The sequence below is a fragment of the Telmatherina bonti genome (assembly GCF_933228915.1).
Source record: "Telmatherina bonti genome assembly, chromosome: 14".
Classification (NCBI taxonomy): domain Eukaryota; kingdom Metazoa; phylum Chordata; class Actinopteri; order Atheriniformes; family Telmatherinidae; genus Telmatherina; species Telmatherina bonti.
Window position 1 is genome coordinate 36,830,875 of NC_136612.1, and position 25,226 is coordinate 36,856,100.

General features: G+C 48.2%; 1 protein-coding gene across 1 annotated transcript in view; it reads left to right on the plus strand.

Moving 5' to 3' along the window:
- Positions 1–23,829, plus strand: part of doc2a (double C2-like domains, alpha) — a gene marked incomplete at both ends in the record, with an annotated part of 85,825 nt that extends 61,996 nt beyond the window's left edge. The window contains 4 exons of the mRNA XM_079253646.1: positions 16,070–16,284; positions 20,536–20,617; positions 21,996–22,092; positions 23,693–23,829. Of these exons, the coding sequence (XP_079109772.1) occupies positions 16,070–16,284; positions 20,536–20,617; positions 21,996–22,092; positions 23,693–23,829 (531 nt within the window). The remainder of the gene's footprint in view (positions 1–16,069; positions 16,285–20,535; positions 20,618–21,995; positions 22,093–23,692) is intronic.
- Positions 23,830–25,226: the final 1,397 nt, after the last annotated feature.

Here is a 25,226-nt window from a genome sequence, read left to right on the forward strand (position 1 = left end):
TTCTGATGTGGTTTATATGCGGTTCTGATGTGGTTTACATGCGGTTCTGATGTGGTTTACATGCGGTTCTGATGTGGTTTATATGCGGTTCTGATGTAGTTTACATGCGGTTCTGATGTGGTTTACATGTGGTTCTGATGTAGTTTACATGCGGTTCTGATTTGGTTTACATGTGGTTTACATGTGGTTCTGATGTGGTTTATATGCGGTTCTGATGTGGTTTATATGCGGTTCTGATGTAGTTTACATGCGGTTCTGATGTGGTTTACATGTGGTTCTGATGTAGTTTACATGCGGTTCTGATTTGGTTTACATGTGGTTTACATGCGGTTCTGATGTGGTTTACATGCGGTTCTGATGTGGTTTATATGTGGTTTATATGCGGTTCTGATGTGGTTTATATGCGGTTCTGATGTAGTTTACATGCGGTTCTGATGTGGTTTACAAGTGGTTCTGATGTGGTTTACATGCGGTTCTGATTTGGTTTACATGTGGTTTATATGCGGTTCTGATGTGGTTTATATGCGGTTCTGATGTGGTTTATATGTGGTTTACATGTGGTTCTGATGTGGTTTACATGTGGTTCTGATGTGGTTTATATGTGGTTTACATGCGGTTCTGATGTGGTTTACATGTGGTTCTGATGTGGTTTACATGCGGTTCTGATTTGGTTTACATGTGGTTTATATGCGGTTCTGATGTGGTTTACATGCGGTTCTGATGTGGTTTACATGTGGTTCTGATGTAGTTTACATGCGGTTCTGATTTGGTTTACATGCGGTTCTGATGTGGTTTACATGCGGTTCTGATGTAGTTTACATGTGGTTCTGATGTAGTTTACATGCGGTTCTGATTTGGTTTACATGTGGTTTACATGCGGTTCTGATGTGGTTTACTTGCGGTTCTGATGTAGTTTACATGCGGTTCTGATGTGGTTTACATGTGGTTCTGATGTAGTTTACATGCGGTTCTGATTTGGTTTACATGTGGTTTACATGCGGTTCTGATGTGGTTTACTTGCGGTTCTGATGTAGTTTACATGCGGTTCTGATGTGGTTTAAATGTGGTTCTGATGTGGTTTATATGCGGTTCTGATGTAGTTTACATGCGGTTCTGATGTAGTTTACATGCGGTTCTGATTTGGTTCTGATGTGGTTTATATGCGGTTCTGATGTGGTTTACATGCGGTTCTGATTTGGTTCTGATGTGGTTTACATGTGGTTCTGATGTGGTTTATATGCGGTTCTGATGTGGTTTATCTGCGGTTCTGATGTAGTTTACATGCGGTTCTGATTTGGTTCTGATGTGGTTTATATGCGGTTCTGATGTGGTTTATATGCGGTTCTGATGTGGTTTACATGCGGTTCTGATGTGGTTTACATGCGGTTCTGATGTGGTTTACATGTGGTTCTGATGTGGTTTACATGCGGTTCTGATGTGGTTTACATGCGGTTCTGATGTGGTTTACATGCGGTTCTGATGTGGTTTACATGCGGCTCTGATGTGGTTTACATGCGGTTCTGATGTGGTTTATATGCAGTTCTGATGTGGTTTACATGCGGTTCTGATGTGGTTTACATGCGGTTCTGATGTGGTTTATATGCAGTTCTGATGTGGTTTACATGCGGTTCTGATGTGGTTTACATGCGGTTCTGATGTGGTTTACATGCTGTTCTGATGTGGTTAACATGCGGTTCTGATGTGGTTTACATGCGGTTCTGATGTGGTTTACATGCGGTTCTGATGTGGTTTATATGCGGTTCTGATGTAGTTTACATGCGGTTCTGATGTGGTTTACATGTGGTTCTGATGTAGTTTACATGCGGTTCTGATTTGGTTTACATGTGGTTTACATGTGGTTCTGATGTGGTTTATATGCGGTTCTGATGTGGTTTACATGCGGTTCTGATGTGGTTTACATGCGGTTCTGATGTGGTTTACATGTGGTTCTGATGTAGTTTACATGCGGTTCTGATTTGGTTTACATGTGGTTTACATGCGGTTCTGATGTGGTTTACATGCGGTTCTGATGTGGTTTATATGTGGTTTACATGTGGTTCTGATGTGGTTTACATGCGGTTCTGATGTGGTTTATATGCGGTTCTGATGTGGTTTACATGCGGTTCTGATGTGGTTTACATGCGGTTCTGATGTGGTTTACATGTGGTTCTGATGTGGTTTATATGTGGTTCTGATGTGGTTTATATGCGGTTCTGATGTGGTTTACATGCGGTTCTGATGTGGTTTACATGTGGTTCTGATGTGGTTTACATGCGGTTCTGATGTGGTTTATATGTGGTTCTGATGTGGTTTACATGCGGTTCTGATGTGGTTTACATGCGGTTCTGATGTGGTTCACATGCGGTTCTGATGTGGTTCACATGCGGTTCTGATGTGGTTTACATGCGGTTCTGATGTGGTTTATATGCGCTTCTGATGTGGTTTACATGCGGTTCTGATGTGGTTTACATGTGGTTCTGATGTGGTTTACATGTGGTTCTGATGTGGTTTACATGCGGTTCTGATGTGGTTTACATGAGGTTCTGATGTGGTTTACATGCGGTTCTGATGTGGTTCACATGCGGTTCTGATGTGGTTTACATGTGGTTCTGATGTGGTTTACATGCGGTTCTGATGTGGTTTACATGAGGTTCTGATGTGGTTTACATGCGGTTCTGATGTGGTTTATATGCGGTTCTGATGTGATTCAGTATGTATGGGAATCAGAGTAAACATGAAAACCTGCAGGTCTTTGGGAACATTGAATCACAGCTGTATAAATCTGTGATGTTACTGGATCTGTACTCTGAACTCATTGACGAGTCATCGTTACCACGTTTCACTGTCAGAAAACCTTCACGCTGCAACAACAGAGACAAAGAGGAAAATCCCTCACAGAAGTGAACATCAAACATCCAGATTAAAAAAAGGACGAGTCCTTCAACATCCATCCGGGGGCGGGACTGGATTGATTGACATCGCTGGGAGCCAATGGGAGTGATTGACAAGCTGTCTGACGGTGACAAGGCAGACGGTTCATTCCTCGGTCAGCTCGTCGTACGTTGGGATTTGTCACATTGGATGGATTTCAGAAAACAGCTGCTACCTGGAATGCTTTAGATTTATTGATGATGTGGTAATAAACATGCATATCTGGTCCAGCAGAAGCTTATTGGTGTGATCAGATGTTCATTTTATTTAGCAAAGCCCACATTCCTGGTGTGAAACATCACGTCTGAGTGTGAACAGCAGTTCATCTGTTCAGCGTGACGCCACCGGTTGTTCCTGGTGAACCTGCATCAGGTCTGACTTTCTGCTGATGAAACTGCAGCTCTTCCTCAGGAGGGTCACAGGGTCATTGATTAGATTTTTGCAGCCTCGGGGGAAGGCAGCGTTGTACCTGTGCACACTTCATGATGGTGAGCTGATCCAGCAGATAGACCTCAGTCTGACACACACAGAACTGGTAGATATACGAGTACGAGCAGTCCTCGTTCTTTATTCCTAAATGTTTAATAAAGCTAATTATTTCATCCTTACTTTCCTGCGTCCAACTTTGCAGTTCTCTGCCCTCAAAGAGTCGCAGCAGTCATGAATCCGGATAAAAGATTTAACTCATCAAAGGAGCTGTGAGAGTCATCCGGAGGAGGAAGATGACACGATGTACCAGCCAGACGACTTCAAACCCAACGAGGAGGCGGGAGGGTCTGCGTGACTCCCTCTTCTGTCCGGAGTAGTTTGGAGAGAAGTCTGCGGTTTGAGCAGAGCGTCCTCCCCCGCTGCACCCACACTGAATACAAAACACCAGCGTGAAGCCCAACCTCCTTCTTACTTTACTGTAAACGGCTGAAAATCTGGAAAACCAGAAGATTTTTCTTGTCAGGCTGCAAAAAACAAACATGAAAACCACGTCGATCTGGATTTAAGTCCAGAAGATGAGCTCGAGGAACAAAAAGACTTCAGTTCCCTGTTGGAAGGAGGTCAAATCTGAGTTAGTGGGGCGGAAAAACAAGAGACAGAACCTACGAAGTCTGGACCCCACACCGAGACCTGGTCCCCCTCCAGCTGGTCTGGTTCCTGCAGTCAGGACCAGGTCTGGACCCCACACCGAGACCTGGTCCCCCTCCAGCTGGTCTGGTTCCTGCAGTCAGGACCAGGTCTGGACCCCACACCGAGACCTGGTCCCCCTCCAGCTGGTCTGGTTCCTGCAGTCAGGACCAGGTCTGGACCCCACACCGAGACCTGGTCCCCCTCCAGCTGGTCTGGTTCCTGCAGTCAGGACCAGGTCTGGACCCCACACCGAGACCTGGTCCCCCTCCAGCTGGTCTGGTTCCTGCAGTCAGGACCAGGTCTGGACCACACCGAGACCTGGTCCCCCTCCAGCTGGTCTGGTTCCTGCAGTCAGGACCAGGTCTGGACCACACCGAGACCTGGTCCCCCTCCAGCTGGTCTGGTTCCTGCAGTCAGGACCAGGTCTGGACCCCACACCGAGACCTGGTCCCCCTCCAGCTGGTCTGGTTCCTGCAGTCAGGACCAGGTCTGGACCCCACACCGAGACCTGGTCCCCCTCCAGCTGGTCTGGTTCCTGCAGTCAGGACCAGGTCTGGACCCCACACCGAGACCTGGTCCCCCCTCCAGCTGGTCTGGTTCCTGCAGTCAGGACCAGGTCTGGACCCCACACCGAGACCTGGTCCCCCTCCAGCTGGTCTGGTTTCTGCAGTCAGGACCAGGTCTGGACCCCACACCGAGACCTGGTCCCCCTCCAATTGGTCTGGTTCCTGCAGTCAGGACCAGGTCTGGACCACACCGAGACCTGGTCCCCCTCCAGCTGGTCTGGTTCCTGCAGTCAGGACCAGGTCTGGACCACACCGAGACCTGGTCCCCCTCCAGCTGGTCTGGTTCCTGCAGTCAGGACCAGGTCTGGACCCCACACCGAGACCTGGTCCCCCTCCAGCTGGTCTGGTTCCTGCAGTCAGGACCAGGTCTGGACCCCACACCGAGACCTGGTCCCCCTCCAGCTGGTCTGGTTCCTGCAGTCAGGACCAGGTCTGGACCCCACACCGAGACCTGGTCCCCCTCCAGCTGGTCTGGTTCCTGCAGTCAGGACCAGGTCTGGACCCCACACCGAGACCTGGTCCCCCTCCAGCTGGTCTGGTTCCTGCAGTCAGGACCAGGTCTGGACCCCACACCGAGACCTGGTCCCCCTCCAGCTGGTCTGGTTCCTGCAGTCAGGACCAGGTCTGGACCCCACACCGAGACCTGGTCCCCCCTCCAGCTGGTCTGGTTCCTGCAGTCAGGACCAGGTCTGGACCCCACACCGAGACCTGGTCCCCCTCCAGCTGGTCTGGTTTCTGCAGTCAGGACCAGGTCTGGACCCCACACCGAGACCTGGTCCCCCTCCAGCTGGTCTGGTTCCTGCAGTCAGGACCAGGTCTGGACCACACCGAGACCTGGTCCCCCTCCAGCTGGTCTGGTTCCTGCAGTCAGGACCAGGTCTGGACCACACCGAGACCTGGTCCCCCTCCAGCTGGTCTGGTTCCTGCAGTCAGGACCAGGTCTGGACCACACCGAGACCTGGTCCCCCTCCAGCTGGTCTGGTTCCTGCAGTCAGGACCAGGTCTGGACCACACCGAGACCTGGTCCCCCTCCAGCTGGTCTGGTTCCTGCAGTCAGGACCAGGTCTGGACCACACCGAGACCTGGTCCCCCTCCAGCTGGTCTGGTTCCTGCAGTCAGGACCAGGTCTGGACCACACTGAGACCTGGTTCCTGCAGTCAGGACCAGGTCTGGTCTCTGGACCACACTGAGACCTGGTTCCTGCAGTCAGGACCAGGTCTGGTCTCTGGACCACACTGAGACCTGGTTCCTGCAGTCAGGACCAGGTCTGGTCTCTGACTGGATCAGAAGGAATGTAAACGTGGTCAAATTTCCCTGCTAATCTAGGTGTGAAAAGGTTTGAAGCCCAGGTGTGTAAGACACACCCCATCTAGCGGTGCGCTAACTGAATGCTAACATTTGTCACATCTACGGAAGCTGCGAAGAGTCAAAAATGTGAAAATGTTGCCCAAGCTGTCGTGTCCCGTCAGGCGATGATCTACCAGACGTTCCATGAAGAAAACACAACAAATAAATCAGTTATTTTCTCAGTTCACATCAAAGGAACAGAAACCGTATTTATTCTGTTTATATCAGAAACAGGAAGTGACGTCTCTGACGTCCCCGCTAAGGCCTGTTTGACAGCGCCATCCAAAGCCTGGAAGATTCCCACAGCCTGCTCATTACTGCAGACACAGCAGGTTGTCCGCATTCATTTCCCCAAATACCAAAGACAGATCTGTAAAATCCACATGAAGACGGCCGATGCGGATCCGTCCCCCATCTCCATTTTAATGACCACCAGGTGGGCGGATCTAGCCGCCAAACGCGTGGTTAAAGATGTCTCAGAGGCGTCCTGGGCAGGTTAAATGACCTCTATCAATCTTTAATGATTCAGCTTCTTCACATCTGCTTCTGTCGGACATTTCACCCGAACTTACAAGATAATCTGCGTTCAGTGAGGAAACACGATAAACCCTGGTCGTTACCAGCATGTGGAAGATGCAGATCTGATGGTCTGACCGTAGACGACCAGTCCTGGAAGACTGGAAGCCGTCTGGAATCTTTTCCAGCAGCAGGGAGGGATTGTGGTTTTTCTACGTCTGTCAGGCAGCAGATATGTTTTAAATATCGTGTCTTGAAGGTGGGCGTACTCGCTCCTTTCCTCGTGACTGCATTCGGAGTATTTGTTCCTATTTTCAGACGCTCATCTTTAGTCCTCGGCTCAGATTGTTGCTCCCCTCCATGTGGGAGGATAATAGCAGCAGCGGAGTGGAGTGAAAGCCATTATCTGAATTACTCCTCATTATACGCTCTCTAACTGGGATCATCTCCAGTGGATGAAACCTCCACAAGATGAAAGAACTCTTCATATTTCTGGACGACTGCTGGACTCCTGAAAGACCTCGGGGAGTCTCTGAACTGCAGGTTAGAAAATCTCCCCGTGACAGCACGCCCCCAGGTTCATACGACAAACCCTCAGGATGGGATTTTCTGTTATTAACCCATCACTTCCAGTTAGTGACCTGCACCTGGACATGGGATTACTGGTGTTTACCAGGATGGAGTTTATAAATCCCCAGATCCCGCCTGCAGCTTTGTGTCAGAGCCGTCTGTATGATGTGAAACTACAGGTATAACGTGGTGGTCTGGCCGCTGCGTTGAGCTGAACTGGTTTGCTGATTTACGATGATACGAGGCTAGAAGGTAATGCAGGACCTGACGAGGGGAGAGAAGGGAAGGGGAAGAGAAAAAGAAGACAAAGATTATCTTTCTGGCAGTCTGGGCTCAATCAGCCTCTTCAAATACTTCCCTCAAAATGACAGAAAAAGTCTTGAAGAAGAACCAGAGTTTATGAAATTTACTGTCATGGTTCATAGTTCAGCCTGTTTCACACGTCTGCCACCTAGTGGTGGAACGTGAGAACGGGTCTAAGCTTACTGGCCTGGTGGTCGTCAAACAGTTACGACTTAGTCGTCTAAACTTTCATTTTTGTCCTTTGCGTACGTAAACAGGGATGTCTTTCCCAACTGTTGTTGTACGACTCTGTACTCATAGTTCCAACTGTCTTTTACGTTGCCATAGTTGTGAAGTGAGGTGCTCCACAAGGGGGCAGTGTTTAGTTCACTTCTGCGTCTGACCCCAGTCGGTAGTTGTAACGCACCACTATTAATATCTTAACCGCTTAGTTCAACGAAGGGATCATGAGGAGCTGGAGCCTTTCCCAGCAGTCATTTGGGCAAAAGGCAGGGTACAGCCTGGACAGCTCGCCAGTCCATCTCAGGTCCACACAGAGACAAACAACCACTCACACTCACTCCTATGGGCAATTTAGAGTAACCAATCAATCTAACATGTAAGTCTTTGGTTGGTGGGAGGAAGCCCAAGAACCCACTGGGAGAGAACCCAATTATAGACGGGGAGAAACAGAACACAGACGATAACACGGCCGGTTTAACTGGGAAAGGTCGATAAGATGGCCACTTTAACTGGGAAAGGGTTGTTATTAAAGCCAGTCATCATGAGGGTCTGGATGGTTCACATGGAGTCTGGATGGTCATCAAGAGGGTCTGGATGGTCATCATGAGGGTCTGGATGGTCATCAAGAGGGTCTGGATGGTCCACATGGGGTCTGGATGGTTCACATGGGGTCTGGATGGTCATCATGAGGGTCTGGATGGTTCACATGGAGTCTGGATGGTTCACATGGGGTCTGGATGGTCATCATGAGGGTCTGGATGGTCATCATGAGGGTCTGGATGGTCCACATGGGGTCTGGATGGTCATCATGAGGGTCTGGATGGTCATCAAGAGGGTCTGAATGGTCCACATGGGGTCTGGATGGTCATCATGAGGGTCTGGATGGTTCACATGGAGTCTGGATGGTCATCATGAGGGTCTGGATGGTCATCATGAGGGTCTGGATGGTCATCATGAGGGTCTGGATGGTCCACATGGGGTCTGGATGGTTCACATGGGGTCTGGATGGTCATCATGAGGGTCTGGATGGTTCACATGGAGTCTGGATGGTTCACATGGGGTCTGGATGGTCATCATGAGGGTCTGGATGGTCATCATGAGGGTCTGGATGGTCATCATGAGGGTCTGGATGGTCCACATGGGGTCTGGATTGTTCACATGGGGTCTGGATGGTCATCATGAGGGTCTGGATGGTCATCATGAGGGTCTGGATGGTCATCATGAGGGTCTGGATGGTCATCATGAGGGTCTGGATGGTCCACATGGGGTCTGGATGGTTCACATGGGGTCTGGATGGTCATCATGAGGGTCTGGATGGTCCACATGGGGTCTGGATGGTTCACATGGGGTCTGGATGGTCACCATGAGGGTCTGAATGGTCCACATGGGGTCTGGATGGTTCACATGGGGTCTGGATGGTTCACATGGGGTCTGGATGGTCATCATGAGGGTCTGGATGGTCATCATGAGGGTCTGGATGGTCCACATGGGGTCTGGATGGTTCACATGGGGTCTGGATGGTCATCATGAGGGTCTGGATGGTCATCATGAGGGTCTGGATGGTCATCATGAGGGTCTGGATGGTCCACATGGGGTCTGGATGGTTCACATGGGGTCTGGATGGTCATCATGAGGGTCTGGATGGTCCACATGGGGTCTGGATGGTTCACATGGGGTCTGGATGGTCACCATGAGGGTCTGAATGGTCCACATGGGGTCTGGATGGTTCACATGGGGTCTGGATGGTTCACATGGGGTCTGGATGGTTCACATGGGGTCTGGATGGTCATCATGAGGGTCTGGATGGTTCACATGGAGTCTGGATGGTTCACATGGAGTCTGGATGGTCATCATGAGGGTCTGGATGGTCATCATGAGGGTCTGGATGGTCCACATGGGGTCTGGATGGTCCACATGGGGTCTGGATGGTCATCATGAGGGTCTGGATGGTCCACATGGGGTCTGGATGGTTCACATGGAGTCTGGATGGTCATCATGAGGGTCTGGATGGTCATCATGAGGGTCTGGATGGTCCACATGGGGTCTGGATGGTCCACATGGGGTCTGGATGGTTCACATGGGGTCTGGATGGTCATCATGAGGGTTTGGATGGTCCACATGGGGTCTGGATGGTTCACATGGGGTCTGGATGGTCATCATGAGGGTCTGGATGGTCCACATGGGGTCTGGATGGTTCACATGGGGTCTGGATGGTCATCATGAGGGTCTGGATGGTCCACATGGGGTCTGGATGGTTCACATGGGGTCTGGATGGTCACCATGAGGGTCTGAATGGTCCACATGGGGTCTGGATGGTTCACATGGGGTCTGGATGGTTCACATGGGGTCTGGATGGTCATCATGAGGGTCTGGATGGTCATCATGAGGGTCTGGATGGTCCACATGGGGTCTGGATGGTTCACATGGGGTCTGGATGGTCATCATGAGGGTCTGGATGGTCATCATGAGGGTCTGGATGGTCATCATGAGGGTCTGGATGGTCCACATGGGGTCTGGATGGTTCACATGGGGTCTGGATGGTCATCATGAGGGTCTGGATGGTCCACATGGGGTCTGGATGGTTCACATGGGGTCTGGATGGTCACCATGAGGGTCTGAATGGTCCACATGGGGTCTGGATGGTTCACATGGGGTCTGGATGGTTCACATGGGGTCTGGATGGTTCACATGGGGTCTGGATGGTCATCATGAGGGTCTGGATGGTTCACATGGAGTCTGGATGGTTCACATGGAGTCTGGATGGTCATCATGAGGGTCTGGATGGTCATCATGAGGGTCTGGATGGTCCACATGGGGTCTGGATGGTCCACATGGGGTCTGGATGGTCATCATGAGGGTCTGGATGGTCCACATGGGGTCTGGATGGTTCACATGGAGTCTGGATGGTCATCATGAGGGTCTGGATGGTCATCATGAGGGTCTGGATGGTCCACATGGGGTCTGGATGGTCCACATGGGGTCTGGATGGTTCACATGGGGTCTGGATGGTCATCATGAGGGTTTGGATGGTCCACATGGGGTCTGGATGGTTCACATGGGGTCTGGATGGTCATCATGAGGGTCTGAATGGTCCACATGGGGTCTGGATGGTTCACATGGGGTCTGGATGGTCATCATGAGGGTCTGGATGGTTCACATGGAGTCTGGATGGTTCACATGGAGTCTGGATGGTCATCATGATGGTCTGGATGGTCATCATGGGGTCTGGATGGTTCACATGGGGTCTGGATGGTTCACATGGGGTCTGGATGGTCATCATGAGGGTCTGGATGGTTCACATGGAGTCTGGATGGTCATCATGAGGGTCTGGATGGTCATCATGAGGGTCTGGATGGTCATCATGAGGGTCTGGATGGTCCACATGGGGTCTGGATGGTTCACATGGGGTCTGGATGGTCATCATGAGGGTCTGAATGGTCCACATGGGGTCTGGATGGTTCACATGGAGTCTGGATGGTCATCATGAGGGTCTGGATGGTCATCATGAGGGTCTGGATGGTCCACATGGGGTCTGGATGGTTCACATGGGGTCTGGATGGTCATCATGAGGGTCTGGATGGTCCACATGGGGTCTGGATGGTTCACATGGGGTCTGGATGGTCACCATGAGGGTCTGAATGGTCCACATGGGGTCTGGATGGTTCACATGGGGTCTGGATGGTTCACATGGGGTCTGGATGGTTCACATGGGGTCTGGATGGTCATCATGAGGGTCTGGATGGTTCACATGGAGTCTGGATGGTTCACATGGAGTCTGGATGGTCATCATGAGGGTCTGGATGGTCATCATGAGGGTCTGGATGGTCCACATGGGGTCTGGATGGTCCACATGGGGTCTGGATGGTCATCATGAGGGTCTGGATGGTCCACATGGGGTCTGGATGGTTCACATGGAGTCTGGATGGTCATCATGAGGGTCTGGATGGTCATCATGAGGGTCTGGATGGTCCACATGGGGTCTGGATGGTCCACATGGGGTCTGGATGGTTCACATGGGGTCTGGATGGTCATCATGAGGGTTTGGATGGTCCACATGGGGTCTGGATGGTTCACATGGGGTCTGGATGGTCATCATGAGGGTCTGAATGGTCCACATGGGGTCTGGATGGTTCACATGGGGTCTGGATGGTCATCATGAGGGTCTGGATGGTTCACATGGAGTCTGGATGGTTCACATGGAGTCTGGATGGTCATCATGATGGTCTGGATGGTCATCATGGGGTCTGGATGGTTCACATGGGGTCTGGATGGTTCACATGGGGTCTGGATGGTCATCATGAGGGTCTGGATGGTTCACATGGAGTCTGGATGGTCATCATGAGGGTCTGGATGGTCATCATGAGGGTCTGGATGGTCATCATGAGGGTCTGGATGGTCCACATGGGGTCTGGATGGTTCACATGGGGTCTGGATGGTCATCATGAGGGTCTGAATGGTCCACATGGGGTCTGGATGGTTCACATGGAGTCTGGATGGTCATCATGAGGGTCTGGATGGTCATCATGAGGGTCTGGATGGTCCACATGGGGTCTGGATGGTTCACATGGGGTCTGGATGGTCATCATGAGGGTCTGGATGGTCCACATGGGGTCTGGATGGTTCACATAGGGTCTTGATGGTTCACATGGGGTCTGGATGGTCATCATGAGGGTCTGGATGGTCCACATGGCGTCTGGATGGTTCACATGGGGTCTGGATGGTCATCATGAGGGTCTGGATGGTCATCATGAGGGTCTGGATGGTCATCATGAGGGTCTGGATGGTTCACATGGGGTCTGGATGGTTCACATGGGGTCTGGATGGTTCACATGGGGTCTGGATGGTTCACATGGGGTCTGGATGGTCCACATGGGGTCTGGATTGTTCACATGGGGTCTGGATGGTCATCATGAGGGTCTGGATGGTCCACATGGCGTCTGGATGGTTCACATGGGGTCTGGATGGTTCACATGGGGTCTGGATGGTTCACATGGGGTCTGGATGGTCATCAAGAGGGTCTGGATGGTCCACATGGGGTCTGGATTGTTCACATGGGGTCTGGATGGTCATCATGAGGGTCTGGATGGTCCACATGGCGTCTGGATGGTTCACATGGGGTCTGGATGGTCATCATGAGGGTCTGGATGGTCCACATGGGGTTCTGGATGGTCCACATGGGGTTCTGGATGGTTCACATGGGGTTCTGGATGGTCCACATGGGGTTCTGGATGGTTCACATGGGGTCTGGATGGTTCACATGGGGTCTGGATGGTTCACATGGGGTCTGGATGGTTCACATGGGGGTCTGGATGGTCATCATGAGGGTCTGGATGGTCCACATGGGGTCTGGATGGTTCACATGGGGTCTGGATGGTCCACATGGGGTTCTGGATGGTCATCATGAGGGTCTGGATGGTCATCATGAGGGTCTGGATGGTCCACATGAGGGTCTGGATGGTCATCATGAGGGTCTGGATGGTCCACATGAGGGTCTGGATGGTCCACGTGAGGGTCTAGATGGTCCACATGGGGGTCTGGATGGTCCACATGGGGTTCTGGATGGTTCACATGGGGTCTGGATGGTTCACATGGGGGTCTGGATGGTCATCATGAGGGTCTGGATGGTCCACATGGGGTCTGGATGGTTCACATGGGGTCTGGATGGTCCACATGGGGTTCTGGATGGTCATCATGAGGGTCTGGATGGTCATCATGAGGGTCTGGATGGTCCACATGCAGGTCTTAATGGTCCACATGGGGGTCTGGATGGTCATCATGAGGGTCTGGATGGTCCACATGAGGGTCTGGATGGTCCACGTGAGGGTCTAGATGGTCCACATGGGGGTCTGGATGGTCCACATGCAAGTCTTGATGAAAATCTCCCCGTGACAGCACGCCCCCAGGTTCATCCAGACCCCATGACCCCATGTGAACCATCCAGACCCCATGTTGACATGTCCTCCAGGATGTATGAATGCATGTTTGTGTTTCTAAGCAACAGCTGGTTTCTATGTATAATTAATACGAGCTTGCCAGACTGTAATTAGACACATTTGTGCTGCCAATTAGTCTCATAAGATTTAGTTTATAAATCCTGTAAATGAAAACAAAGAGGAAAGTCATTAATAACATTCCTAATAAAAGCAGAAAAAACGCAGGAAATCTGATCCGGATCAGCCCACAAACCTGGACAAAAGACAAACAGGCGAGTCATTGAACAAAGCCGCTGTTTGTGTCCAACAGCTGAAAATGCAGACAGGAAATCCTCTGCTGCGGCTAATGAGGCTGGAAAACCAAGGAGGAGAAGAGGAGCTGATGCAGGGTTTATGCTGCTCTGCAGTCCTGGATCTGCTTCACCTGGACCTGGTTCAGCATGGTCTTGCTGAAATCTGAGGTGTTTCCTGAAAGAGACGTTTTCTCTGTGGGACATGTCCTTCATCCAGGTTTCCACTCAGAACATTTTAAATGAGCTTTGGTCTGGATGGTCCACATACAGGTCTAGATGGTCCACATGGGGGTCTGGATGGTCCACATGAGGGTCTGGATGGTCCACATACAGGTCTAGATGGTCCACGTGAGGGTCTAGATGGTCCACGTGAGGGTCTGGATGGTACACATAGGGGTCTGGATGGTCCACGTGAGGGTCTGGATGGTCCACATACAGGTCTAGATGGTCCACATGGGGGTCTGGATGGTCCACATACAGGTCTAGATGGTCCACATGGGGGTCTGGATGGTCCACATACAGGTCTAGATGGTCCACATGGGGGTCTGGATGGTCCACGTGAGGGTCTGGATGGTCCACATAGGGGTCTGGATGGTCCACGTGAGGGTCTGGATGGTCCACATACAGGTCTAGATGGTCCACATGGGGGTCTGGATGGTCCACATACAGGTCTAGATGGTCCACATGCAGGTCTAGATGGTCCACATGCAGGTCTAGATGGTCCACGTGAGGGTCTGGATGGTCCACATGCAGGTCTAGATGGTCCACATGGGGGTCTGGATGGTCCACGTGAGGGTCTGGATGGTCCACATGCAGGTCTAGATGGTCCAGATGGAATAATGACGGTAGGAACCGCTATGCTGGTCTCTGTGGTATAAAAGGAAGAAGCGTTCCTTGTGCAGTAGAGACGTTCCACCCCATCATGCTGGAACGCCAGCAGGATCTTTGACTCATGGTGGACCACCATCACCCCCTGACTTTTAACCCCACTGAGAATGTCTGAATGAAAGTGAAGAAAATGAAAGGTCTTTTAGGCTGGAAGAGGGTCCTGACCACTTTCAGGGACCAAGTCAGTGACCAGGTGATGGATGACGAGCGGAAACGCCTCGTCTTTGGTGGTCAGAATGTTTTCACGCCGCTGCACCACATCAAACAGCTCGTCTATAAAAAACAAGCGTGGTGTAAATCCAGCTGTCAGGAGATGTGGACATCCTCTGAAGCTCAGACCTGTGAGTGATGTCTCACTCTGATAGAAAAGCTGGAGCACTGTGACATTTCCTCCAGCAGGAGGTCGAACCATTGAAGTCAGGATCGAACTTCCAAACCTGTCCGGCTGAAATCTCAGTCAGAGTTCAGGTACAAAGCCAAGCTCCCACCAGTCACAGCAGAAATGCCGCCGGCGCCTGCCAGAAGCCGCGGATCTGCCCGGTTACCGGCAGCAACATGTAGAAAGTGGTGAATACAGATGATTTGACTGGTTTTCTAAAGTTCAAACAGATCAGAGCTAATGCTCGGTGTTCAGTGAAAGGTCAGAGCGTGACGGCGGACGAGGTTCGGTTGATAAACCCAGCTCCGTCTGTAATGAGGAGAGCTGGGAGACGGAGAGTCTTACAGGAAAATCTCAGCCATGAAGACGAAGACGAAGGATTAAACCATCGATCCTCTCACCCTCTGCTGCGCCGCCACCACTCAGATCAAATGAAAGACCTCAGTGAGATGAGTTTTAATGAACGGCGTCTCTTTGACCTTCCTTCCTCATATCCGGGCTCACCGTCCAGATGCAGGAAGTTTCTGTCTCACCAACGTAACAAGAGATTATCGCTTTATTCTAAGAACCAGGAGCAGAAATTCTGCCTGGAAATATTGCTGAAATATTGATGGATAAGAGCTCGCCAGCCTGAGATGGAGCTGCTGAACTGGTGTAAAAAACCGACTGACCGTGATGAGCGCGAGCATTTGCACCTTTTGGGAAACAGATGGAATATTATTGGTTTGCTGAGCTTCCCTTCATCTGTTCCTTCTCCCGGAGGACATGATTCACCTTTCAGTCCTCACACACACACACACACACACACACACACACACACACACACACACACGTTCACAAGCCCTTTGTGTTGCGAGTTGATGTCACTTTTAGCTGTAAGGACTCCTTTTCCATCCAACACAGCAGACTGCTGTGAGTGATTCGTGGTCACCTTTTATGTTGACTGAAGGAAGAGCCAATAATCAGACAAAGAACTGATCACCTGATTGATCTGGTCTGCAGTGGGAGAACGAGCAGCTGACCAGCCTGGAGGAGAGAGGTCGTCTTCTTCTCTCCCTGCAGTTCCTGCCTCCAGTCGCTCCGGACGACGCAGACACAGGAGGAGGAAGAGGAGGAGGCGAAGGCCGGCGTAACGGTGGTCTCTGCGTCGGCGTAAAGCGCTGCGCCCACCTGGCCGCCATGGATGTCAACGGATTCTCCGACCCCTACGTGAAAATGTAACTACTTTATCACTTTACTGTTGTATAGGATTACTTTACTCATTCCCAGAAATACTTTACAAGTTCCTAGGATTACTTTACTCATTCCCGGGAATACTTTACAAGTTCCTAGGATTACTTTACTCATTCCCGGGAATACTTTACAAGTTCCTAGGATTACTTTACTCATTCCCGGGAATACTTTACAAGTTCCTAGGATTACTTTACTCATTCCCAGAAATACTTTACAAGTTCCTAGGATTACTTTACTCATTCCCGGGAATACTTTACAAGTTCCTAGGATTACTTTACTCATTCCCGGGAATACTTTACAAGTTCCTAGGATTACTTTACTCATTCCCGGGAATACTTTACAAGTTCCTAGGATTACTTTACTCATTCCCAGAAATACTTTACAAGTTCCTAGGATTACTTTACTAATTCCCAGAAATACTTTACAAGTTCCTAGGATTACTTTACTCATTCCCAGAAATACTTTACAAGTTCCTAGGATTACTTTACTCATTCCCAGAAATACTTTACAAGTTCCTAGGATTACTTTACTAATTCCCAGAAATACTTTACAAGTTCCTAGGATTACTTTCCTTCCTAGGATTACTTTACTCATTCCCGGGAATACTTTACAAGTTCCTAGGATTACTTTACTCATTCCCGGGAATACTTTACAAGTTCCTAGGATTACTTTACTCATTCCCAGGAATCGTTTACAAGTTCCTATGATTGCTTCCCTCCTTCCTAGGTGAACTTAGCTGCCATTTTCTGGTTTCCACTAAAAGTAACATGGTTTTCTTTCAGGAGGAGAAAACATTTACATGTTCTACTGTGTTCCAGGTGGATTTACTCTGACACAGGAACACACATGTTGATTCTGACACATGTGGAGTAATCTCACATGTCTCAGCTTTCTGTAGACACCAAGATTATACAGGAATACATCTGCAGTTAGGGAGATGTACTACATTTAAAATAAAAGAAGCCTAATGATGCAGAGGTCAGGCATTTGCATCATAAATAATATCCGCACCGTGCGACGCGACACAACACACACACACACACACACACACACACCCTGTAAAAGAAGAATAAATCTGGGACTGGCATCGTATAACAATGACATGAAATCAACAGCATCAGCCAGGCTGTTAAAGCTCCGTTTTTCCATCTTATTAACTGCAGTTATTGTTATGAAAGCATCATTTGTTTCCCAGCAGGAAGGATGAAGAGGGAAACGAGGGAAACATTCAGAGCTCTGTAGGGGGGAAACACTGGGGGACATTTAAGCTTCATGACTTCTTCTTCCATTTGTTTCCTTTGACACTTGGGATCGATCACTGGGATGCATTTTTTCTGACATGATTTCACCCCAACTACAGGTTCATGAGACACTTTGTTTCCTTTCAGGTGACGGATCCTTCAGTTACACGCGTGACTTCACTTTCCTGATAATGTCTTTATGAGGAACCCTGAAGGAACCTCCATCAGTTTCATGATTTCAGCAACTGGAACAACCAGAAACAACACATACAGGAATTTTCCACCAACATGGATTAAAGCCACCATGACGAGGCTTTAGACACTCATTTTCACTCATCATATTTTAAGTTTTTACCGTCGTTTTATGGTGTTAATGCACCAAAATGAGATATCTGGTGAGTTTTAGGGTAAAATGGCTGTTGTCATTGTCTCACAGTACACAAAATGAGCTCTTAAATAGTCACGTGACTGCCAACATGCTGCCTTTAAAACTGCATTGCTGTTAATCATTAGATCCACCAGGGGGCAGTGCAGAATTTACTTCTGAGTTCTGACGTAAGTTTCAACAATAGATGATGAAGGAAATGATGATGATGATTTTCATCGTAGGATGGGACGTAAAAAGAAGCGGCGCAGTAGACAGAGGTGGTAGATGTGGCTATAAAATGTGCACAGCTTCTTCTTTGCTCATTTAGTTGGTTGGTTGTCAGCCTCAACGCTGCCCCCACGGTCTCCAATGGTAAAACTCTGTTTCCACTCTGTGTAAAACTCTGTGTCCCCTAGTGGAGAAATGCTGCATAATTGACCAATGACACCAGCCTTCTTACCAAATGACAACCTCCAGCAGTTAAAAGTGAAGCCGATGTGGAAGTGCATAAAACTGCAGTTCCACCTTCATCCACTAGGGGCAGCAAAACATAACAAATCCCCATAGACTCCCATGTTAAAAAGACCAACTTCACAGCAGAAATAAACATGTTTACAGCAGAAATAAACATGTTTACATTAAAAATAAACATGTTTACAGCCTGGTTCAAAAATCCATTTTAGGTTAAATAGATCAGGTTTACCTTCATGACAACTGTGGGGGGAGTGAATTTTTTTCTGACTCGCCTGTTTAAAAGTAATTTAATCTCGAAGTTCGGCAAATTTAGGGGAGTGTCCTTTTGATTGACAGGTATCCGTTCTCCCGCTTCAAGGAAGAACGTAGAACAACCACGGTTTTTAGCCGACCTTGAATTACAAACTAGACGTTAAATTACTGACTCAGGAGTTTTTTCATATAAACAGACTGTTTTTGCAGCCACAGAAGAATTTAATCCTGAAGGTAGAATTCTTCATTTGTTTTTATTCATTAAGTTAATTTCCTAATGAAGTATTACAGTGCTCCCAGATACTGGCCTGTGGATTCGGCTTGTCTTTTCCCTCATCTGCTCAACAGCAGCTCGGCTGTCCAGCAGATTTGAGAGAAAACGAGAAAATGAGCAGGTTTAATAAGCTGTTTCATATGGCTTCCCAGACGCCCACACAGCTTCCACGGACAGATAAAAGGCTACTGGGGACTGAAGTGGGACGGGGGTCCCTGTTGACCTCGGTCTTCCTGTCAGCAGAGAAGTAATTTTGATGAAGAGGAAGCTGCCGAGCGCGTCAGTCCAACCTTATTTCTTCTGTAAAGAATAAGGAGAGAGCTCGGGTTTATCTGCTCAGGACACGTGTCCATTGTCTTTCTGTCCATCTACTCGATTCTCAAAGTGGGGTAAAGCCGAGCTTTTGTTTATTTCTGAAGGAGTGAATCTCCACACATTACAACCAGTGTGGAAGTTAAGTAAAGTTACTGAAGTAAGCTTTCTGTCCATCAGCAGTGGAGTTAAAAAGTGATAAAATAGACGATTCTGTCAGTTTTCATCTGTCTGAGCAGGACGGAGCTAGCCCATGGCTAGCACGCAGTTAGCAACACGTAGTTTTAAATCCTTTTCATCCGATTTCTACAGAGTTAAGTCAAACGCTAAAGATCTGAAAGGAGTTTTCATGCCATTTTACACATTTGTCATGATTATTTCACTAATAATATAAATAACTACTCTGAAGTCTAAAGCGTGTTTATGCAGACTTCCTGAAGTGCTGCATTGTTTGGTTTGAACTACAGCTGTTCAACCTCAGGCTGATAATTTATTAATTACAGTTTAATTTCTGATGAGTCTCTGCAGTGTAGCATAAAAACATGGTGCAGGGCTGCAGGCTGAGTCAGACTCTCCAGCACCGCTTCACCGTGTTGTTTATCATCCCGTCGTTTCATCCACATTGTTTTGTCTTTTAATGGCTTTGTGATTATCCTGGCCGCTTCACATGATGCTGATATTAAGCTTTTATGGAGGTGGCTGTTGTTATGAAGGAGCTTCATCATTGATCATGCAGATAAAGAGACTCGCCACCTACACAGCTCTGTGCAGGGAATTACTGACAACATCGGCCCGTAATGAGACAATATACCAAACGGAAATTTACAGGAAAAAAACCTTAATAAGAGAAAACAAATGTGGAGAAATGAAAGTTTGATTTCTTTATGATAAAGGGAAGGTTTTGTTCCCACAGAAAATCAAGATGAGTCTGGTCTGAATGTCGTATTTCAGGTTTAAAATAAACTCGTCTGGACGTTCTGCAGCGGCGTCCAGGAAACCGGCGCCACTGGCATGAAGCATCAGCGTTCCTGCAGATGGTTGTGGACGGACTTCTGAGGAAGACCAAAGAGATGGGTGATGAAGAGGAGATGACTAAATGCTGCCATGTGATTGGCTGATTAGGTATTGATGTTATCAGGAAGTTGAACAGGTGGAAGTGATGAAGAGGACGGTGGGGTAACTTGTTGATTCGTGGCGTGTACAGGTCTTCGTGTCCAGCCAGCGGGCAGTCGTTACTCTCTCCACGCAGCAGATGAATCATTTCCAGGGAAATTTGGAGGAAATAAATTCACTTTCTCCTCCTCTGTGCTGGCAGATACCTGAAGCCCGACATTCAGAAGAAATCCAAGCACAAAACATCGGTGATAAAGAAGACCCTCAACCCTGAATTTAACGAGGTAAATGATGTTTCCATGCAGACATGATGTTTCCATGCAGACATGATGTTTCCATGCAGACATGATGTCTCCATGCAGACATGATGTTTCCATGGAGAAGGGATGTTTCCATGCAGACATGATGTCTCCATGCAGACATGATGTTTCCATGGAGAAGGGATGTTTCCATGCAGACATGATGTCTCCATGCAGACATGATGTTTCCATGGAGAAGGGATGTTTCCATGCAGACATGATGTCTCCATGCAGACATGATGTTTCCATGGAGAAGGGATGTTTCCATGCAGACATGATGTCTCCATGCAGACATTATGTTTTCAGCCTCAGCTGTCAGATTCTGAGGCTAAAATGATGTAAAATGAATGTATGAATAGATAAAACAGCATAAAGAGCAACCAGACATTTGTAGACGCACCGATCAGCAGTGACCAAGCCTTTTCTCATCTGCACATCTTTCTCTCACGTCTGAAACAAACACACAACACACACCATTGACATGTTTACACACTTCTTCCAGCTACTATTTACCTGCTGTCCTCACTAAAGCACCTCCAGCTGGATAACTGAGTGGACATCTCTGGTCTGGTTTTAAACTGGTTTGAATCATACCCCATAAAAAAGGGACTACTTCATGTACTTCATGTTCACTATAGATCTACACATGGCGTTCCCCAAGGCTCTATGCTGGGACCCTCTTGTTCATCATTTACATGCTCCACCTCAGCTGCATCACAAACGTCTTCTTGGCTTTATTCCAGGCATAGAGGATCATTATTTTTCTGCTTTTCTCATCACTTGTTGATCTTTGGCTGCTCCTGATTGGACATTACCGTCAGTTTAAGCTCTCTGATTGGTGGAAAGTTTGACAGGAAGTGACTTCACCATAATTTTCGAGGATTCTTAACAACATAGTAGCAATAGTGTTCTTTTTACTGGGTGTTAGTAGGCGTGGATTTCCTATACAGAGCAGGGATCCTCAACCCTGGTCCTTGAGGACCGGTGTCCTGTAGACTTTTCAGGTGTCTCCACTGCAATACATCTGATTCATATCAGTGTGTATTTAGCAGACATGTGAAGAGCTTGTCTGAGTCAGCAGGGACACTTGGAAAACCTGCATTGGCCCTCGAGGACCAGGATTAAGGATCCCTGATATAGAGTCTCTGAATAAACACTCCATGTTGTGTCTGGACTGTAAACCTCCGACTGTCTCCTCCGTAGACAGGCTCGAGGGCAACATGTCCATCACAATTCACCTCACAGACCAACGTACTACCGTTCCTGAGACCCTGGTAGAAGAGATAGATTTCAGGGATCTAGTGGAGTTTAGGGTTAAATTCCACTACCCAGTATGCATGACTGGTTTTCTGCTCCACTGCAGGAGTTTTTCTATGAGATCTCTCTGTCAGAACTCGCCAACAAGACCCTGGAGGTGACGGTGTGGGACTACGACCTGGGACGCTCCAACGACTTCATAGGTGAGGCCAATTTGTCCCCCTTTCTAAACAAGGTGAAAAGTTAAGTCTTGTGCTTTTATTTTGAAATCTCAGACATCTGCTTGCTGTTGGACTTGTGAGAGAAGCTGCTGGTGCAGAACGTTGTTTAAATGCACTGAATACTAATGAGGCCAACACATGCTGCTGATCACCGTCAAAGCCGTTTGTTCACATTACTGCAGCAATTTTAGCACATTTACACTTGTTCTCTACGTCTGTCATTTGCTTTGCTAATGTTTGTGTTTAATATCACAACATAGAAGTAATCTGTCCAGAGAGGCCTTGTAGGCATGATCAGAGCTGGGAATGAACACAGTCACATCTGTTTGAATTCTTCTATATGTTTGAGATAGAAAACAGTCATTAAACATCCATCGGTTTATCTGTCCATCCCTCCATCTGCCTGTCCATCCATCGATCCATCCAGCCGTTCATTCATCCACCATCAATTCGTCCTTTATATTTATTCATCCATCCATCTATCCATCCACCATCCATCAATGCATCCTTCCAACTGTCCATCTATTCATCCATCCATCTGTCCAGTTATCCATGCATCCGTTCATCCATCCATCCATTCAATAATTCCTCCATCCATCTACCGGTCCATCATCCACCCATCCATCCATCTGTACGTCCATCCACCGTCCATCCATCCACCAGCCAAACCAGAGACATTCAGACTTCCCTCTCCAGCCACTTCTCCCAGCTCCCTTGAGGAATACCGAGGCATTTTCAGGCAGGGTGAGTTTCTCCAGTGTGTCCAGAATCTCCTCCCAGAGGGACGTACCCGGAACACCTCACCAGGAAGGTGTCCAGGGGGCATCCTGACCAGATGTCTTATCTACTTCATCTCTTTTGGATGTGGAGGAGCAGCAGTTCTACTCTGATCTCCTCCCTGATGACCGGGCTTCTATCTCTAAGGCAAGAATCCAGATGCCCTGCAGAGGAAACTTATCGTATTTCAACTGCTTGGTTCTTTTGGTGTCTACCCACAGCTGGGAGCTATAGGTAAGGATAGGAATGTAGATAGGCCGGTAAATCAAGTCCCCATTAAACTACACTGACCCTCCTCCTAATTCCCAGTTTTATCCTTTCATCACTTGTGATCAAGAACGGCAAATACTGAAGTGCTCCACTTATCATATCGAAGAGGAAACTCCACCTTTTGCCAGCTGAGGACTATGGTCTTGAATTTTGAGGTGCTGATTCTCATCCCGGGCTTGGCCTTCAATCGCTCCAGCGAGCCTGACTGGATGAAGCCAACAGAACCACATTATCTGCAAAAAGCAGAGACCTGATCCTGAGACCACCAAACCAAATCCCCTCAATGCCTCGGTTTATCCCAGAAAAATTCAGTCCGTACAACAGAAGCAGAGATGAAGTTCAGGTCTGGAGGCGTCCATCCTTCACTGGAAGTAAACCCTACTTCTATCCCGCCAGCTATGCAGACTCCGCACCAGTTATTCAGGGACCAAAGAGCTTGAACAAGGCAGTCTGATACTCCATAACCATAACCCTCCTCAGAGAGACTGTAAGATAACTTTAGTACCTCTTCCTGTGCTTCCCATCTCATGTTTAGGTGGTGTTTGTCTGAGCTGCCATTCCCAGGGAGACGCCCTCCGTCACTGGATGGACTGCCTGAAGAACAAAGGCCGCCGGGTGGAGCGGTGGCACATCCTCACCAACGAGCTACCACGAAGCCTCAGCCATGACTAATGGCTCGCAGCACCCTCCACGCATGCAGACATCAGGGATCACATGGTTCACACAGATCCTCTGCTTTCTTTATGGGACACATACCAACAACTCAACCATCACCGAGCAGACAAGTGTAGAATAATTACAGCCAGCGGAATGAAGCCGAAGCAGTATGGTGGTTGGAGTGCCTTCATTTTATATCATCTGGAAATAAAAGGTTGTTGGGTCCATCAGCACTGTCAGTAGTTCATATAAAACTCTTGATTCATGAAGGCTGGAACTCATCGAAATTTACGTCTCAGACCTCAACATATTACTATTACTTTCCGTTTATTCGCAAGATAATTATCCAGTTTCCACCTCAGATTTGGCAGCTTGCTCCTCGCAACCCTTTGCCAAAACCCCACAAACGTTACATAAAACGTGTGTCAATCTGGGATATTGTGTTACAACTGTTTTTACACAAAAAGCTTAACAGTGTTTATGAAATTCCTAAAAACTGTGACTTTTCATCCTATTGAAATGAAAAGGATTTGTCTGAAATTCGGCCAAAAAACCAGCTCAGTTTGGAGATGTACAGCTCTTTCGCCGATAAAAATTGTTCTGAGGTCAAAAAGACGCAGGGTACGTTTTAGGAAATAGAAAAACACCCAAAACTGTGTCTCACATGCAGAGTTTTCACTCTACACAAATTATGTGTCAAAACAGAAGAAACTGAGCTGCATCCGCGCTAAGACGTTGAAATTAGGAAGTTTCCTTTCATGCAACGTTCAGCTAAGTTTTTTCATAATAATTGTTGGACTGAGAATATACTTGCTTTTAAACAAAGATTTGTATTTATAGGCGGAATGAGTCTGTCTCTCTCTACTGAAGCAGGTTGAACGGATAGTTTTAACAAACAGCTGATCGAGGTGGTGGAAAAGTAGGAAAATATATTCCACAGGTGGGATTTGAAGACACAAACGTCTTCACCTTCCACGTTTCTGGTGGAGTATGAATTAACGAGACCTAAACATATCTTTTTCTTGTTCTTGCAGCTGAAAAACGAGAACAAAGTTATCACTTCTTGCGAATGATGTGATAAGCTTCCATCCTCACTAAATGGAGCACACGAGACACAAACCAATGCATGGTGGATCTGCTTCTGCTGTGCGTTTAGACGTACCGTGTCACCTGCGTGGATGAGGAGTCATGAAACATACATTCATGAAACTTCCTCATCAAACAGTGGACACACGATGTGAGTTCATGAAAGCATTTTAACAGAAACCATCTAAACCAGGAACATTTGCTGAGTTCCAGCCTTCATAAAACAAATGTAGTTTAGGTTAGTGTGGCCTCTTGCATAAACGGTACCGGATCTAACAGGTTGGACGACTTCTTTACAGAAATTGGTGCATAAAAGCCGACAGAAC